At 39.9% G+C, this 17840-nt stretch overlaps 1 protein-coding gene across 2 annotated transcripts in view; it reads right to left on the reverse strand.

Moving 5' to 3' along the window:
- The window catches only part of tet3 (tet methylcytosine dioxygenase 3), a 42762-nt gene that overhangs the window by 18823 nt on the left and 6099 nt on the right, over window positions 1-17840 (reverse strand). Inside the window, exons 1-2 of one of the 2 annotated variants that reach the window (XM_058374424.1) lie at window positions 11543-11970; window positions 10887-10949 (exon numbers count right to left, since the gene is read on the reverse strand). Coding sequence is in view for 1 of the 2 variants with exons in the window: in XM_058374422.1 (XP_058230405.1) it covers window positions 10887-10949 (63 nt within the window). In the remaining variant the exon portion in view is untranslated. Of the gene's footprint in view, window positions 1-10886; window positions 10950-11542; window positions 11971-17840 lie in introns of those variants that run through there. The other variant, XM_058374422.1, reaches the window with a different exon arrangement.

Raw genomic sequence — 17840 nt, forward strand, 5'->3', positions numbered from 1 at the left:
CACCCGCTAACTGCCTGCCCATAGCAGCTGAAGTGTTTTCTCCTTTATCCACTCTTTGATATCTTTTTTAAATTTGCTCTCTCCCTCCATTGCTAGCTGAGTCTTAGCATCTCTATAAATCGATGTCTCCAAAGAAGAACCGCTCACAAGTTAGCGTACAGCAGTCACAGTTGGTAGCAAATCTCTTGAACTGGATTATACACAAACACAAATCTCTCACTATTCTCTTCTCTGTCCCTAAACAGCCTCTCGCCATTTTCATCGTTTTCCTGATGCACTTGCTTTTTTGCATCTCTACAGTTCCGAATCAGACGGATAGAGAGACTCCGTCTTGCTCTTTCACTCTCCAGTCCCGTCACTCCAAACGGCGAGGTCGACACTGGCATGTATACAGCAGAGGCAAGACTACTCAAAACATGCGCGCACACACACGTGCACACACACGTACACACACACACTCACATGGGCGGAAGCCAAAAAGCAGAGGTAAAACTGCTCAGTCACTGGCAGTGGGTGAGGAGTGAGAGCACGAGGAAAGAGAGAGAGTGAGCATGACATCACTGTAACATCATCAAAAATCCACGCCTCCCACCCCAAAGCGGGTACGAGTAGGGTAGACAGATGTGTCATACCACACAACATGAAGGTCTCTACCCCGCCTCATACACGCACAACAACATTTATTCACCCACCCACCCACCAACCAGTCTGATTACTTGCTCCTTTTCCTTTTTAATCTCTTACTGGTGACACTGCACTTATTTTACAGTACTTAGTGTATTCTGTCTGCAGCAAGGAAAATGTAGCAGGATTATCACAAAGAAATAAAAGAATATTCACAACACATTAATATATACACTATACAGCAATGAAACAAAAGTTTTTATCATGAAAGTGAGAGTGATATAAGGAAAGGGAGTGTGGAGATCCAGACAATATTCATCTTTCTGAATCTTGTGACCAGAAAGTATACACAATGCATGGGGACTGCTAAATCCTCATATTATCTATATGAGAAGAATCTGATGCTTGGCACAATATCCAGTGCTCCAACCTAAACCTCCAATACTGTGAGTCAGTACTCAATGCTTCACTCAGATGTTCTAACCAAAGACACAACCCTGACATTCTAAACTAATACTGTAACAGAAGTCTGATCCAGACCAATTACACCAAACCCTAGCCTTTAATCAAAGTAATTTTTCTACCAAATACTTTAAACCAGTATGTCAACCCAGAGCACCAGTGCCTTGTTTCAAAATCAGCAAATATTCAGTAATGCCAACCCAGGTTCTAATAATATAATACAATACTCCCACCCAATATTCTAATCCTGCGGACAAAACTACAAACAAATAAAATCACACAGCATGCATTCACTACACATTCTACTCATAGCCATAGTCTCACACCTATTATTTTGGTAATAGTATAAGATATTAGATGCTGTGGCTGTAAAATAACAAATTCCAAAATAATTTTAGCATGCTGAGCATTACACATGAGACAAAACTGCACAAGTGGCAAGTCCACCAATGGTAAAAGAGCCAAACCCCTAGTTGTTCTACATTGTGTCCTTTGCCAAGGTCATTTTACATTATGACTAGTCATGCTCTGAAAAGCATAAGATCTCCCTATTTTGTCATGATGTTAGAACCCACTTGATCTCTGTCTCAGTTCCTCAACTTTGCATGGACAAAACCATACTCTAAATTATGAAATAGTTCATTTCAACTATCAGACATTTCCACTAAGCAAATATATGTGTAAGTAATGAAAGCCACATAAACAAGCTTGGGGAGATGCCATTCCACCCATAACAGCTAACCAATGATCTGAAAGCATGGATTAGAATCATTCGGGTATAACTATCTTGTCTTGCTGAGCCTGTCAAACAAGACAAGAGAAAACCTACAGTAGTATCAGTAGAGATGGTCTAATACTGGTAGAAACTGTACACAGAAATAAAGACAAAGTGGGATTAAAAAAAAAGAAGATTACGTATATTATGATTGTTCCTTTAAAAATCCAGGTACTGCATAGTTCCTTGTTAATATGTCATTGTTTTGGATTTTTAGAAACTGGAGTTCAGTTCCCTGAAACCTACCAGAACAACTGGAAATGCAAGACAATATAAAACAATAACACTGCCCTAAAGTTTATGGAAAGTCTATATCAACAAAACACAGAAAGTCCTGTGACTTCCTCAAAAAAAAAAGAACCCTAGAAGTAACATTTGAATTTCCTCCAAACAAGTGCCATTTGAAGTCGATAGATTCAAAGAATGCATTGCTAAGCAATACAAGAGTGTTGGCTAATTATAATTAAAAAACCAAGTAACACACTAGCACCTGCCAAATTGATAAAATTATTATACCAACATTTAAAACCATGTAGTTTCTTAAAATGCTTTAAGCTCGGCAGTCATTTTTAATCCACACAGGAACAAAAAATGTATAAACCCACACAACTTATCTATGAATTTCTACCTGTACTGCAAACAAACCAGAAAATATGTTTAATGTTTAAAAGTTTAAAGGAGAAAATATCACTTTAAATCACAAGACACCAACAAGCTAGCCACAAAACCTCAGGTCACAAGACACTGTTATGTTACATCATCAAGGATGTGAAACTGAGAATTTATACTTGGATTGTATGCATACACAAGCAAAAGTATGCATGCATTCATACATGTTTGTTCTCATCAGAGTTGTAATACAGATGTGCAATCATTTTTTACATGTTCGCTGAAAAAATTTGAACCTTGGTTCAAAGAGTTCCTTGACAGCTGGATATAAGTGTGGAAAGGGCAATTTTTTAAAGACTTTATACTCCAAATGTAGATTACATTCAGAGCATGTGTTAACCACAAAGCCTACATGCCAAATCCAGCCTGGAGCCTAGTTTCATTTGGCCAGCATAAATGTGGAAAAATAATAATGAAACATTACACTACTGCTTGACGTCTTAACACTATGCAGATCTGTGGTGAAGCGACCAACATTGTACAGCACACAATCTCACACTTCATAGTTTTTAACTAAAATGGGAGTGGCAGCCTTAGAGTAGGAGCCTTGGAGTGGCAGTGCCCATCCAAAGGTTAGTTACTGCAAACCACATATACCTGCACTTCAGTTTCTACTGGACCTCAGTCCGAAATGTGGATTAAAATCAGTGCCTTTGTTACATTTACATCTAAAAAACAATTTAGAAGCACGTCATGTATTGCGTGTCAGTGGAATAACCAGAAATTAATTTCACTAGAATGAGCAAACATGCAGAATAAAATCACAGTTATTTGCGACTGGATGTCAAATAGCAGTCAGAACAATGATGACCTGAAATTTTTATTTAAACATCTACCTTCAAACAGTTTTGCCACATTAATAATATTTGTAATTAAAACTCTTAATGACAGCGGAAGGATGACAGCTATAGATCTGTGGGCATAACTTGTTGTTTTTAATGTTAAAAAGTACAATATTTATTACCCATCATCTGCTTGTTACTCAGCATTACTTATAGGCGGTCCATATAGAAATATATTTCAATATAAACACTTTAACTTCATCCCAGTTTATAATTGTTTAAAAACCACTTTATTGTATATGGAAATTATACCAGATATTAGGATGACTGCAAACAACTCATAGCTGCAAATAAGTAAGAATTTTTAAAATATAATGTAAAACACTAAACAATGTCCCTACAATGTGTTTTGCGGCAGAAACCCCAGCAAAGTCTGAACGCAGTATATATAGAACACGATAAACAGTAGTTGAATTGGCTGACCAGTGAACTGGCCAAGTAGCCATGGTCGAATTGATAAGTCTCTATCTAAGAATCCCTGACTGCCTTGCCACTCAAGTATTATCAAGTACAAAATCTGAATTGTTTAGCTCTATAAAACAACCAAGCTTTAGAATAATTACAGTAGGCTGCACTAATTTATTTATTTTTGTTAAGTTTTAACGGTCAAGCTACTTTTACAGGGTCTCACTTAGACTAGAACAGAATGTTCATTGGGGATATATAGTTATGCGAGAGGGACTACCTAACAACCATCTGACTGGTGACCTACATTTTAATCTTGTGATCTATATGTAGCCATTAAAACAAATAGTCTATTATTCATACTCATTAATGTACATACTTATTAAGGGATTTATGTTTACTGGGGCTTAAGAAAATGAAAGAATTCAGCTTTGAGCTAAGATAAATGTGAGACATTTTGTAAATTCTATAGATTTTTAAGAAGAGTTCAAAAGGGTTCAGACAAAACATATCCAGCTTTATATGAAATGGATAATTAGATAGATTGTTAGATTAATAGAAATGTACAAACAGTGCCTACTGTTTTCAGGACTGAATATCAGCTACAAAAGGCATTTAGTTTATTACCAAAAAAAAGAGCTCTCCAAAAGTCACATTTCAGGGTTTACATATTATTCCACCAGTGCCCCTGGTTGTGCTGATTTAACAATTGTACAAAACTATATATGGGAATGTTGTAAACATTCTTATACACACTTCCTTTGTTTATTATTGAGATCTAGATAAAGAGCAGTTCATATTTTTGCAGTTATCTGTGACCATTTTAGGAATATCTTAATCCAGATCATTCCCATTCTTCTTGCCTATTTCTCCCTCCAACACAAACACAATCATGATTAATCATATAATGGTATTTATATTCATATCCTATAAACATCTCTGACACTCATTAGCTTTTCTGAATATCCACCAATTGTCCTCACACTAGGTATAGTACAGGAGAGTGAAGATTTAAAAGGGACTGACCTTGAGTAGTGGCATTGTAAGTCATCCAGTCAGATCTCTGAAGCACATTGATGAATGTTAGTTTAAAATGATCAGTCTTTCTGTTTCTGTTAAACAGTCACGTCTGAGTCATCACCTTACTCATCTCTCCATCTCCCACACACACACACACATTGACATCCACCCCCAGGCAAACCTACACACATACAAACACAAAGTCTCTCTCTTACACACACTACGAATATCTCATAGAAGAGCACCTGTATGCCATAGAGTTTATTTAGCTTTTGGGAGTCAGCAGAAGACTTTGTTTCATTACACCATACACACCATGGGTGTCAGCTAACTAATAAACATATCTAACATGCTACATATGCTTCAGTAATGTAGAACTTTCAGTTATGTAGGTTCTGCCAAATATTTATGGAATTTTCCACAACTTAGACAAAACATGTTTACCCCCCAGTGTTTGCTTCTTTAGTTTTGCCCTGGAGGTGATGGAGGTTCAACTCAAAATATGCCGATCATGCATGTCTTCAGTAACATCACTAGAGTTTTCAGAATGCCTTAAACATGTAGATGACCAAGTATGGAATACAACTGTGAGCAGTTTGGTTGTGGGTCTAGTGTTTTTGTTTGTTTGTTTGTTTTCTTTTATGCCATTACATAACAACAGTTTGAGATAAACCTCAAAAGCATTTAATAATTTCAGGACCATAATGTTCTCTAGGTGTCATGATGCGGCAGTGAGTAGCTTCAGGGACCCAGTTTTAATCCTGGCCTCAGGTTACTTTGTGTGGAGTATCCCATATTCCCAAAACACATGCAGATTGGTGTACTGGTTATGTTGATTAGGCTCATTTGCAAATGTAGGAGTGGATTCATTCCACTATTCCATGGACTGGCATTGTATCTGGGGTGAACTTTCCTGTCTTGTGCCCAGTGGGCCTGGGATTGCCTCAGTATCCACTGTGACCTGGGTGAAGTTATTGCTTGAGACGAATGTTCCATTTAACATCCCAAATGGTACTTTAAATGTTCATCTAGGAGAACTCTTAAAGCTTCTACATAGAATCAACAGATCTGAACAATTTCCAAATAAGACTTTTTTCCCAAAAGAAATCTAAAGCACTTACCTGTCTAAAACACCCCCGAGGAACTAAATTAAGAAGAGCCCATTTCTGTGGGATAAGAGATTATGAAAAAATGCCTGTTGACAAAACTAAGCATTTGAGAGACATTATAGATGATGAGCATAGCTGGGTCTTGTTAAACAGTTAAATCCAACCATTTGCAAGTAAAGGCATATCGCCACAGAAGGACACAATGATTAGGGTCAGTGAGATCGTTAGAATGGGGTCGTTAGTCATGAATGGACATTTTCTTTTTATACCACCCATGTCCTAATGTAATCTTTAACCTCTTTCAGCATTCTCTAATTCTTTCTGACACCTTCTCTTTGTTTGTTTATCTTTTCTTTCCTTCTCTCTCTCTTTTACTTTGTCTCGCTCATTCTTTTGTCCTTTGCACTTTATCACACCATCTTTCCTTCATTTTTGCTTCAACCATCGCACTGATGCACCATATATTTACCTTGCTGCATTTGTCTGACTGTCTGTGTGTGTTGCCTTTTTGCCTTGTCTGACACTCGGCACGTGTAAGTCGTCACGCAACGTGCAAAACCCCACCCCCACCCCCCACCCCATAGACATATATTCCTACCACTCATAGGGAGAAAGAGAAGAAGATGGGGGAAGGGTGGAGCCATTTTCATTTCTCACTAAGGCAGCGGGACGGGGGGGGGGTGGACCTGCAAAGAATAAAAGGCTAAAGAGAGTGCTCTTTGTACAAAGAGCAAAAAAAAAACAGGTGAAATTTGAGGAGAGGGGACACACGAGGGGGAATGGAGAGAATAAACCAGCACGAGAATCATCTCGATGAACAATAATGCTGGAAGGGAAATGAGAAGAGTCCATAGAAGGAACCAAACACACAGCAAAACTGGTCGATGTTACTGATGTGCCTTGTAAATGAAACAGGCTGTTGGGCGATTTAAATCTGAGACCAAGAGGTCATTTGCAAAGCAAAACAAAAGGGTTAAAACACCAGACAGCACAAGAGAAAATACATTATGCCTTAAACAGTGTCATCGCAGGATAGTACTGTAATGTTCCTAAATAGAGAAAAGAGGGAAAGAAAGACAGAGAAAATGATCTTGTTCCAGCTCTGAATGGTGGCGTGTTGCCAGGGTTTTCTTTCTTTCCTCCTCGCAGGAGTCAGGCTAAGATTAGCTCCCCATATGTTCGAGGCAGACGTAGCCGCATTTAAAGGGCCAGCAACACTTTATGGATCCTGTTGCAGTGTGGACTGCAGTATTGCGTGTGTTCCTTTTCCAGCACTACACATCACATCACAACAACCCAGGAAATCCAATCACAATACAATTAGGGCTTTCACAAAATGATAAAAACACCAAAAGATGATGACACAATATACAACAATAACGTATAACCTGAGGCAGTCGATACACCATGATCACCAGATCACCATATGCAATAGTTTCTCATCTCAATGAACTCCAGCCATTGAGAATTTCTGCAGGTGACTTGCACCATATGAGGAAGGTAGTGATAATGCCCTGCCATTTTGTGTCTCTATGATAATCAAGGTGAAATATTGCTCTGCATCAAGTAAACCCAAAGATTAACATCTTTCTCAGGCAGGCATAACATGACACCCTACTCCAGCACAATGGATTATTTTGCTCTGGGGTTATAATAAAAACAAAGGTTCTGAATTCTAAACATCTGATCTTAACAGTGACAAGACACACTTTCACAAACTGCTGAACAACACTCACTACCAAACAAATACAAAGCATGGAGTGTGTGGGCATACAAGAGAGAAGTTGCTTTTCCGTCCACAATAAAAAGGTCAAAAATGGCTTGCTGTGCATGTGTAATGACCCATTTTCATTTGTTTGATGAACAAAACATGCTTTCTTATACAAAACAGTCAAGCAGGACATTCAAATCCCTAATACAGAAAACAGCATCCCAAAACAGCAACAAGCTTTTGCTCTGCCATCTTGGAATTATGGGGATCACATGACAATCATACGTCACTGTTTTAGGAAAGATACCTTTTGGAGAGAGAGATGCCAAATAAAGAGATACCGAAAAAATTTGTTTAATTGGTGGTACAAAGCATTGTTTTAGTCTTGTCTATGCCTAACGAAGATGATAAAAATATCTGTCAAAAAGTATTGGTGTACAAGACCATGCTTACACAGACAACGATCTACACACACTGCACTTACGACATTTACACACAGTAAAAAAACAGGAAGCAGGGGGCCCTAAAATCAGAGAAGAAGAAAAAAAGCTACTTCTATGAATTCCAAGAATAGTGAGAGACAGACATAGTACAAAAGACAAATGTGCATCAGACATCACTGTGGTGGTGGAGATAAAGATGATACATACTGGTTAAAAAAAAGAAAAACGTCCATGTACAGCCTATTAAAGCCATGAAGAGAGAATGATTAATCAGGCAAGCATCCTCAGAAATGAACCTCACTGGTTGGCCTGAATATGATTTAATACTCTATGTAGTACATAATGCCAGAGAATGAGCTCAAACTGAGCTCACGTGTGCTTTCTTGATAAATAACTGTGGTAAAATATATTTCTCAGACTGTGAAAAGCCGAACAATGAGACCCTGAAACAGTGCCCGGACCTTCAAGAGCCTTTTAAATATAAAAACCGACAACTTCCTGTACGATCCTTTACCTTTAAACAATCTTTTACACACACATACTCAAAATTTCCCCCGACTTTCTATACACACGCGCACACGCTGCTGTCACATGACCGCAGCCTTGAAGGCGGTCTTGTGCTATAATTGTAGCCGTGATGTCATGCACCACTCACTGTTGCCACAGAAACTAGGTCAGTGTTAACCCTTTCCCATAATGCCGCGGGGATTCCGCACCATGCAAAGGAGAGAAAAAAAACATTACGAAACACTTTCCACTGGCCCTTTAATGTGGTACTCCAGCTTTCGATTTAATGAAAATACACTGCATTTATTGTACACAATTCTCGCAACTCCAATGGATTTGACGTGAGCCAAAACAACTTGACGTTCTCGTAAAAGCCAGGCGTGGGGATTTATATATATATATATATATATATATATATATATATATATATATATATATATATATGAATTGCTGACTAAGTGGAACAAAAATCTATACAATTCATGACTGAAAGCTGACATTGCTGAGCATTAATGATACCTTCAACCCTCATGCTTCTCAGCAGCTCTGTTTACTCTTCCTATAAAAATGTACTTGTTTTTCGTCATGTTGGTGGAAACACAGTGTCTCTGTGCTTGAAATGTACCTGAAGTCATTTTAGATACCAACAAATGAGATGTAAAAGAGAGAGAGAGAGCAAGGAAACTGAAATGACTTCAATTCTCTGGTTCAAGGAGCAACATAATGATTTTCAGCCATCTGTAGGGTGTAACATTCTCAAAGACTTCACATAGAAGGCAAAGACAAAAACATCCACACCCTGTAATAGAAATATACCAATAGAAAGACAGATATATGTTTATCTTTTCATTTGTTAATCCGAAGATTCTAGTAGTTCTACAGACAAAAGCAGAAGATGCACAATGGTGCTTTTAAATAATAGCTAGTGCTTTGTATCCCAGTCTCTTTGATCCTGAATATTTAAATAAGTGCTTTATTAAAGACCTCTATGTTCATAGGGTAAAACCTGCAAAGCCTTTAAGCAAAAGACTCAAACAGTCAAGCTTGTATGTACTGGAGTGATATGTGTTGTGATATTGCCTTATCAAGTTATTATATCTATAAGTATTTTTTTCAGTCATATAACTTTGATGAGAGAGCACTGGCTTAATCATACGCCACAAGTAGGAGTTTGTCAACATTGGAAACTAGAGGCTTGCACACACATATGCGTGTTGATTTTTGTGTGTCACAAAACCACTGTGGCCGAGTTTAAGTGTTATCTATTTAGTCATATAAGCCATTACTATAACAGAGCCCATACACAAACATTCAGAGGTCAGCTACAAGGTTGGAGGAGGAAAACTATCCGACATTAAACATTAACAAGGTCAGTTAGTCTGGAAACCAAATCAGATTCAAACTTGATGATCTTCAGTAAGGCTCACGAGGATGATTTGTTGTTTAAGAGTCACAGTCAGATGACTGCACTTTTAGCTAGAGTTACAACCACTGAAACAGAGCCCTGAGAGATGGAGAATAACTTTCTAATAAAAAAAATCTGTAATATCCATAATATTTAACAATAATAAGTTGTCGTATGTTTTCGCCAGTAGACTAAAATAGACAGCAGAGCGACGGAAAACGTAACACAGAATGTTAGCGGGATGCCGCCGTCTGAGCTGTCAAGGCCCGGAATAGCCATGCTACAGGTTACTCCAGTTCATAAACAATCTACCACGTGCTTAGCACTGCGCATGCGCATGCATCTGTACTCCCGTTACCTCAAATGACTGGGAAACTTTGGTGACCCCGCCTTCCTCTTGCAATTTGTGAGAGAGAGATATAAAAGGAAAGAAAGGGAGAGAGAAAAATTGAGAGAGGAATAGAGTGAGGCCTTCTGCTATTCTCTCTTGGCCAGGGTACGCTCACGCCTCTCTTTCGCTCTTCCTCTTTCCCTCGCTCACTTTGTCCTCCAATAAGCACCGAGCGCGGGGCTCTTTAAACCGGGGCCTGCTAGAGCCCAATCAAAACAGCACCGGCGTTCTCTCCGACACCATGCCAACTGAGCGGGCATTCTGCTTCGGTACTCTGCATAGCACTAGGAGATTGTTCACTTTTCATTTGTCTTTGACACGAAGCCCACAAAAGCCAAGATGGTGCAGCACCTGCAATTCACAGGTGTCTGTCTACAGCTGTTCATCAGTGAAGCAAGTCACACAGATTAAATCACACTTGAAATATCTCAGAACCTCCAAAGGTCACCGAAACTCATCGTAGCCTTGAAAAATACCATAAAATGTTAATATGATACAGAAGTATGGGCATGCACACACTCACCTCTGTGGCCAGGTTGGGGGTTAAGGTGTGTGCTCTTATACCGTCGTCAGAATGGTCCACTGTCTAATCCGGTCAGTGAGGAAGAAAAGAAGAAGAAAGAGGAAGAGACTAACGATTAGTGAGATGCAGTGATAACTATAACAGAAACGTAACTCTTTGTGTAATCTCAATAAAGATTTTTTTAAGATTTGATTTAAAAAAATATAACATGTGAATCATCATTTGACCTCCAGAGAAGATCTGCTGCCATGATGTGACTCAGAAAGAGCCTTCAGATAATTATGTAAGCTACCCACTCAGCTTTTATCTCATTTTGATCAGTCACTGAATCTCACTTATTGTTTTTTTTTTTGTTTTTTCTGGTTATGTAGTCTGTAACAGAAATAATCTGAATGCTTACTGGGCAAAGACATATATATCATGTAAACTAACAGTATTTAAGAATTTATAACAGCATGATGAACAATAGTTTTTAACCCCAACACACACCATCTGGTTATTCTCCTGTTCAATCTTTGCTGTGCCACCCCCCCAACAAATTAACCCCCCCCACACACACACACACACACACCACCACCACCACCACTACCCCCTCCAGCCCTCCACCACATACACACGTACAACTGGGCAGTGTCTCAAATCTGACAAATATTTACCCTCTCAGTCCTGCTGCTGCTTTCTTCTCACCACCAGCTAGTCGTATCCCCATCAAAAGCCTCTCAGCTATCTCTCGCTTTCTGTCTTTCGATCTTTCCCTTTCTTATTTTTTCCTCTATCACTCTCTTTTTCTGTCCATTCAGGAAGCCATCTTGTGCTTTTAAAATTTTTTGATCCTGTTCGTGTGTTCACTCGTTCCTTCTCTCTCCTTCCCTCGTTCTTTCTCTCTCTTTTTCTTTCTCGCTCTCTCTGTCTCTCTCTCTCTCTCTCTCACTTCCTCCCCTTTGCGGGTCGAGCGCATACACACAGGAGGGTTTTATTTAAAGCCCATGTGATCACTATCGGCACTGCACTCTACACACACACTCACACAGAGACACAGTAATACACAGATATACACACACAACCCCCCCCCTCTCTCTCTCTCTCTCTCTCTCTCTCTTTCTCTGTTTCCCCTTTCCTTCTGTCTCTCTCTAGCTAACTGATGTGAATGCCCCCCCTTCCTACACACACACACACTCCTACACGCATACACGCAAGAGTCGAGCCACCAATCAGAGCCCATTGTCGATTCTGCTGCTAGGGTGAACCACAGACATGGAGGAGGGGAAGAGGACGAGAGACATAGAGAGAAAATGAGAAAGAGAATAAGAGAGAGAGAAAGAAGGATGGACAAGAAGAAGGGGGTTGGGTGAACAGAAAGGAGAAGGGGGGCACGTGTGTGTACACATAGTGTGCGGCTGTGAGCCTATGCTGGGGGAGGGGCATCTCTCTCTCTCTCTCAGCCTGTCAATTATCTCCTCTGGCTTGCCTGTCCTAAACAATGCCTCTGGTATGTGCTATCACCAGCGACCATCTGTGTCTCGGGAGTTTGCAACAGCCGGACTGGACTGCACTGAGCTCTGGTGTGCACGTACATGCGCACACACACACACAAGTCGGCCTGGAATGCAGTATAACCACTGAAAGTCAGTGACAGCGAAACACAAAGCACACCACAGCTGACATACCTCATTACACCAAATCAGTGGCCAAAAACAGACCTAATGTAATTGCGCATCTATTTTTCTGTATTCTGTATTTTATTACGCTGACCTGAAGATAAATAACACAGCTGAGTCATTCCCATTTGGAAATACAAGTCAGCTGACCTGGCATGTTCATTATTTTGTTAATCATCTACTAAAACGGCTTGTCACATGACCACAAGCTGCATGTTTGGGTCTAAATCCAGGGCAAGGTTTACCCAGCCTCGAGTAATAAACAGAGTAATTATATAACTCAGAGATCGGACACCAGTTTAAAAAACAATGGGTCACTGGGTGCGAGTTCCAAGTGACAGTCTTTCGAATCCCGAATCTCACACGCAAACAGCGAAGTGCACCTCCAAATCCAAGGACCGAACGATTTCTACACGGCAGAGAAGCAAAGGAACAGTGTGCAGAAAACACAGCGACCAACAGACCCACTCATCCGCTAAATGTTACATTAGAGCACACTTCAGTCATGACCACAGCGAAGCAGAAGAGAAAGCAAGAGAACCAACAGAGGAGATAAAAGTCACAAAGGCACAGGAAGAAGAAAAAGAAAGAAAGCGATATAAAAAGAGAGAGAGAGCGAGAGGAGAGAGAAAGAGAGGTTGAAGATGGCGCACTATGAGTAGGCAGTCTTGGAGAGAGGAAAAAAAGAGTGGTTTGGTGACGCAGCAGTTGTTACGCAGCGTGGGAACTCCAGAAACGTCATACGAGTCAGCGTGTGTGTGTGTGTGTGTGTGTGTGTGTGTGTGTGTGTGTGCACGTGGTTGAGCTTGCAGGAACCACGAGGTGTTGGGAGGTTGTGCTGTCGAGCACTGAAACTATTCTCCCACTCTCGCAAAGTACGATGCTACAAAATAAACCCGACATTCAACGTTAATGTTAACGCATGCTTCTTGTGTGTGTGTCCTGGAGAAAAACTGAAGTCTGTACTCTGCTGTTTCCCTCAAACCGGGGATCATCCTGCCAACAAAGTGGACGGACAGACTGAGTTCACTAGCAAAAGCTGGCAAAGACATGGAAAAGCTTAAAACAGAAAAGAGAATTAACATGACTGGAGTGATGAAGAAAAGCTGCAACCTCGCTGGCTAACAGCCCATTCTTGAGATAAGGGACAAAACATTTCCTCCTATAATAAATTAAAAAAACTATATATAAGTACTATATATAATACTTAGTTACAACGAAAGGAAATCTCCATACCTAGAGCATTGATTTTATATATTTTTAAATAATTTCATTTCTTGTAAATACCTGCTCTAGGTCAAAAATCCAAACAAATACTTTAAAAATGCAACAATTCCATAAATATAGATTTAAAATGAAATGCAGGGCTCCACCAGATATCATAGTTTACATAGCAAACTGTGTCCTCACTTTACATCAACTCAATACTCATCATCATATTTTTATATAATCCTGAATAAAAGCAATGTAATTGTCAGCTACAGCTCTGGGGACCTCCTTTCCTGCTTCCTGCTCATGCTGAATGCAACATAAGGACACATGAACTGGTCATTTTTTAAAATTCTTATTCTTATATATTAAACAATGTTTTAGTCTCTGCCGTCACAGCTGTAACATATCAACACAATCTCCCCTTTATGCACATGTGTAATGAGGAAGCTTCAGCTGAGGAAAACAACACAATGGCTTCACTGTACATCATGTTTAGGATGGAAAAGTAACCAATTTTTGAACTGTGTTAGGTTTTATGTTTAGTTGCAAGCTGAGAGAGTTGACAAATGACAGAAGAATATGTGAAAACATCCTAACGTTCTTTCATGATTATTGGCTTCAATGAATTATGATTCAGTGATGAATCTCCACATTGGTTTCATCAAGAGAAACCAAACTGTATACCCCAGTTTCTCAGTTACATCTCTGCTATGTTACAGCACCTAATAGCAAGACATGTCTGTGTCACTATCATGCTTCAGGTTCTCAGATCATCAGGTGCTGTGATCATCACTAAATTAGAGCACAGGTTTCAAGTTACATTTTGCCCCAGAAGCCATTGGAGGAACAGGCAAATGAGCAGAAAACCAAACTGGTTCTGCAAGGGAATGAAGGGACAGCTTGAAAACAGTTTTATGAGAAGATCTCAGAAAGGCTGAATGTTGTTCAGCTGTATGTCACTGAGGAAGATGACATGTAAAAGTATCATGTGTTTGTCCCACAAACATTCAAACATTTCTCTTTATGTGAGGGCTACAGAAGAAACGAAAAGGTCCTGTGGCCCTGCTGATGGAGGAAGCAGACGAGTTGATGGGGGAGGAGACGGAAGAACTGAAAGGTCCTGAAGGCATCATTACACAAATTGCTCTTGACAGCACAGAGGAAGGAGATGTGGTGCAAGATGACCACTGGTGGCTAGCAAAGACCATCCATGTGGACTCTGAGCACCAAGATCCAACAAGGTCCAACATCAAACGCTCACTCAATCCATTGTAGGAGGGACATCTGTTTCTGTCCGATCAACGACATTCAGGACAGCATCTTCTCTCCAATCCAATGTAGAAGGCAACTCTACAGAACAACCCCTGAGTAATAAAACTTAACAGAGTGAACATGTTCAACACCTGCTGACCAGTTCTTAAGTCATGACACAAATAAAATCTAACCAATTGATACAGTTTCATAAACATGCTACAGATTTCTTTCTACTCTTATAGAATTGAGAAGATTTCTGCAGCTGATACAAGGCACCACCTCTTTTTTCTGTGGTGACAAAGTCAGGGGTTAGTTAAGTGTTCATGGAAGAGGTGGGTCATTAGCTGTTTTTTGAAGATAGCGCTGACTTCTGCTGTCCGTTTGAAGATTCTGGAAAGAGACCTCATGCTTTACTGAGTCATTAACTGACTGCAGGTTGCAGGAACATTAAGAACGTAAACCTCAAGGAGAGTGTGGTGTAATGAGGTGGTGTTCTAAACAAGGTATTCTACCTGAGCCATCAAGGTCTTGAATTTGATGTGGGCAACTACAGGAAGCCAGTGGAGGGAGACAAAACCCGGTGTGATGCGAGTCCTTTTAGGTTGGTTGAAAACAAGGTGCCTCATTCTGAATAATCTGAAGGGGTTTGATAGAGAAGGCTGGGAGGCCCGAGAGTAATGTGTTGCAGTAGACCAGTTTTGAGATAACAAAAGCCCGGACTAGTTGCTGTGCTGCATTATGGATTAGATAGGGTCTGAATTCCTTGATGTTCTAAACAATGAACCTACAGGACTGTGCAGTTTTTGTAATGTGGTCTGTTCAGGTGGTCATTAAAGGGTTACTGGTTGTGCTGGCTTGAGTATGGTTGAGTCAAGCTTTACAGTGAGGTTGTTGTTGATTGAGGCTCCAGACAGGGATTTTACCAAGTTGATCTTAAGATCATGTTACTTCATCTATTTAATCTGTTATAAGATCAGATAGTTGTTTGTCAACATTGTCATATGAAATGGAAACAGACATACAAAAGACAAGAACAATAGGACAAGGATTATCTTGATCAAAATTAAAGGATGCAGCTTTAATTTTGTGCCCAAGAATTTTGTGTAATTTACTAATGATAGTTTTTCCTCATGTGAAATAGCACAGGTGCTGATGCTCTGGTTGTTATGTTGCTGTATGGTAATGATGCTGCTGCATCTCTGTTTTTGTCTGATATCAGTCACCAGTGAACTAGTATACTTTTAACCCTACTTTACACTAAAGTTGCAAAATCCATAATCCAGTCATGCACCATAATGATGAAATGATGTATGATAACGAGACATGCTGATTTGATGGATAATGTATGGGTGCAAACTCCACCCCTTTTTACACTTGTGTCGCTCTGATTCTAGGTCACTTCCTGCACCAATGTTCATGAAAATACAGGATCATAGCACCATGATCATGTGATATATAAGTGCGCTTTAAAATGCAAAGACCACAAACACACCTGGTCTCTTCTGACAGGCTCAAACAAGCACATCAGCAAACCTCCATCAGGCAGTCTGAATACAGTAATCACACACACACAGTCAGTCAACACACTGTTTCACATGATCCCTACAGAGGGATCATTAAGGCTGCATCGCTAAAGAGTTGTGAGAACTTGCACCTGCATTTGTGTGTGTGTGTGTGAGATTGAGCATTGCTCTAATAACAGCAGAATTAATGATCCTAATTAACCCTCTCCGCCTCCCACTACTCCAACAATGGTCTGACTAAAGCCTCCAAATCCACACACCTATTCAGAGTCTCTCTCTCACACAAGCGCACACACTCCCACAGACACTTCACTCTCCCACCCAGACAAAACAGATGTCCCGTACACAGTCATGCATATTCACTGTCTCACTGCTCCCCCTCACTGAGCGCTGTAGACCGTTGGAGTTGTCCAACTAAATTAAGACTACAGACTAATCCATTTTGTACAACTGCTTAAAAATAAAACTGCACCTTAAAAATTTAGAATCAACACATGACCAGCAAACAGCACAGTATGATACTTGCCCCAAATACAGAACTATATGCTCACTTCCTGTTTCTCATTGCATAACTTTCTCTGAAGGTTTCTCTGAACACCAGCAAAGTGATGCTCTTTGTCACAAACCCTGAGATAGAGCCTAGAGGTTCATCTCGAGGAAACTAGAGAGAATGTTGAGTGCAATCGTGATCAGGTAATGTTACAGCGAGGAAAAAAACAGACACAACATGTTAATGTAGCCTGAGAGGTGATCAGGACAATCATGCTTGACCAATCAATCTGTTCCGCCATTTTTGTTCTCATGGTACCTGGCAAGATGAGAAACCAAATAAAGGACAGATTTATGCTTTGGATCATCTCAGACATGTCAACTGAGCTCTGTTTGCACTGTAATGCTGTGTTCCCCATGAGGGATGTGTGTCGAGATTTTAAATAAACCAATCTCTGTTCTTCTAAACATAATATCAGTTATAATTATAACAACAGGGTTCCAAGTACTTAATACTTGGTGCTTAAAAAGGTTCTCCCTCCCCTTATCATCACAGAGAACCCGATTCTGAGCGCTCAGAGATCTTTAACCACACAGATATGATGTCAAGTAGACTTTAACGTACTGGTTTAAACACAGTTTAATGAAATAAATTTCTTAAAGTTCAAATGAAAGCTCTTGTGTAAAGCAGCTATTGAGAGCATCACACTCGCAGTGTGTGTAATCGATGCTCTGAGTGACGCACAGTAACTGGTTTTAGCATCATTAGCATTATTGAGTGCACAGCATGAGTGCAGTTTGCTTTGCTGAACCGTGGT

This window comes from Hemibagrus wyckioides, linkage group LG22, assembly GCF_019097595.1.
Source record: "Hemibagrus wyckioides isolate EC202008001 linkage group LG22, SWU_Hwy_1.0, whole genome shotgun sequence".
NCBI lineage: Eukaryota > Metazoa > Chordata > Actinopteri > Siluriformes > Bagridae > Hemibagrus > Hemibagrus wyckioides.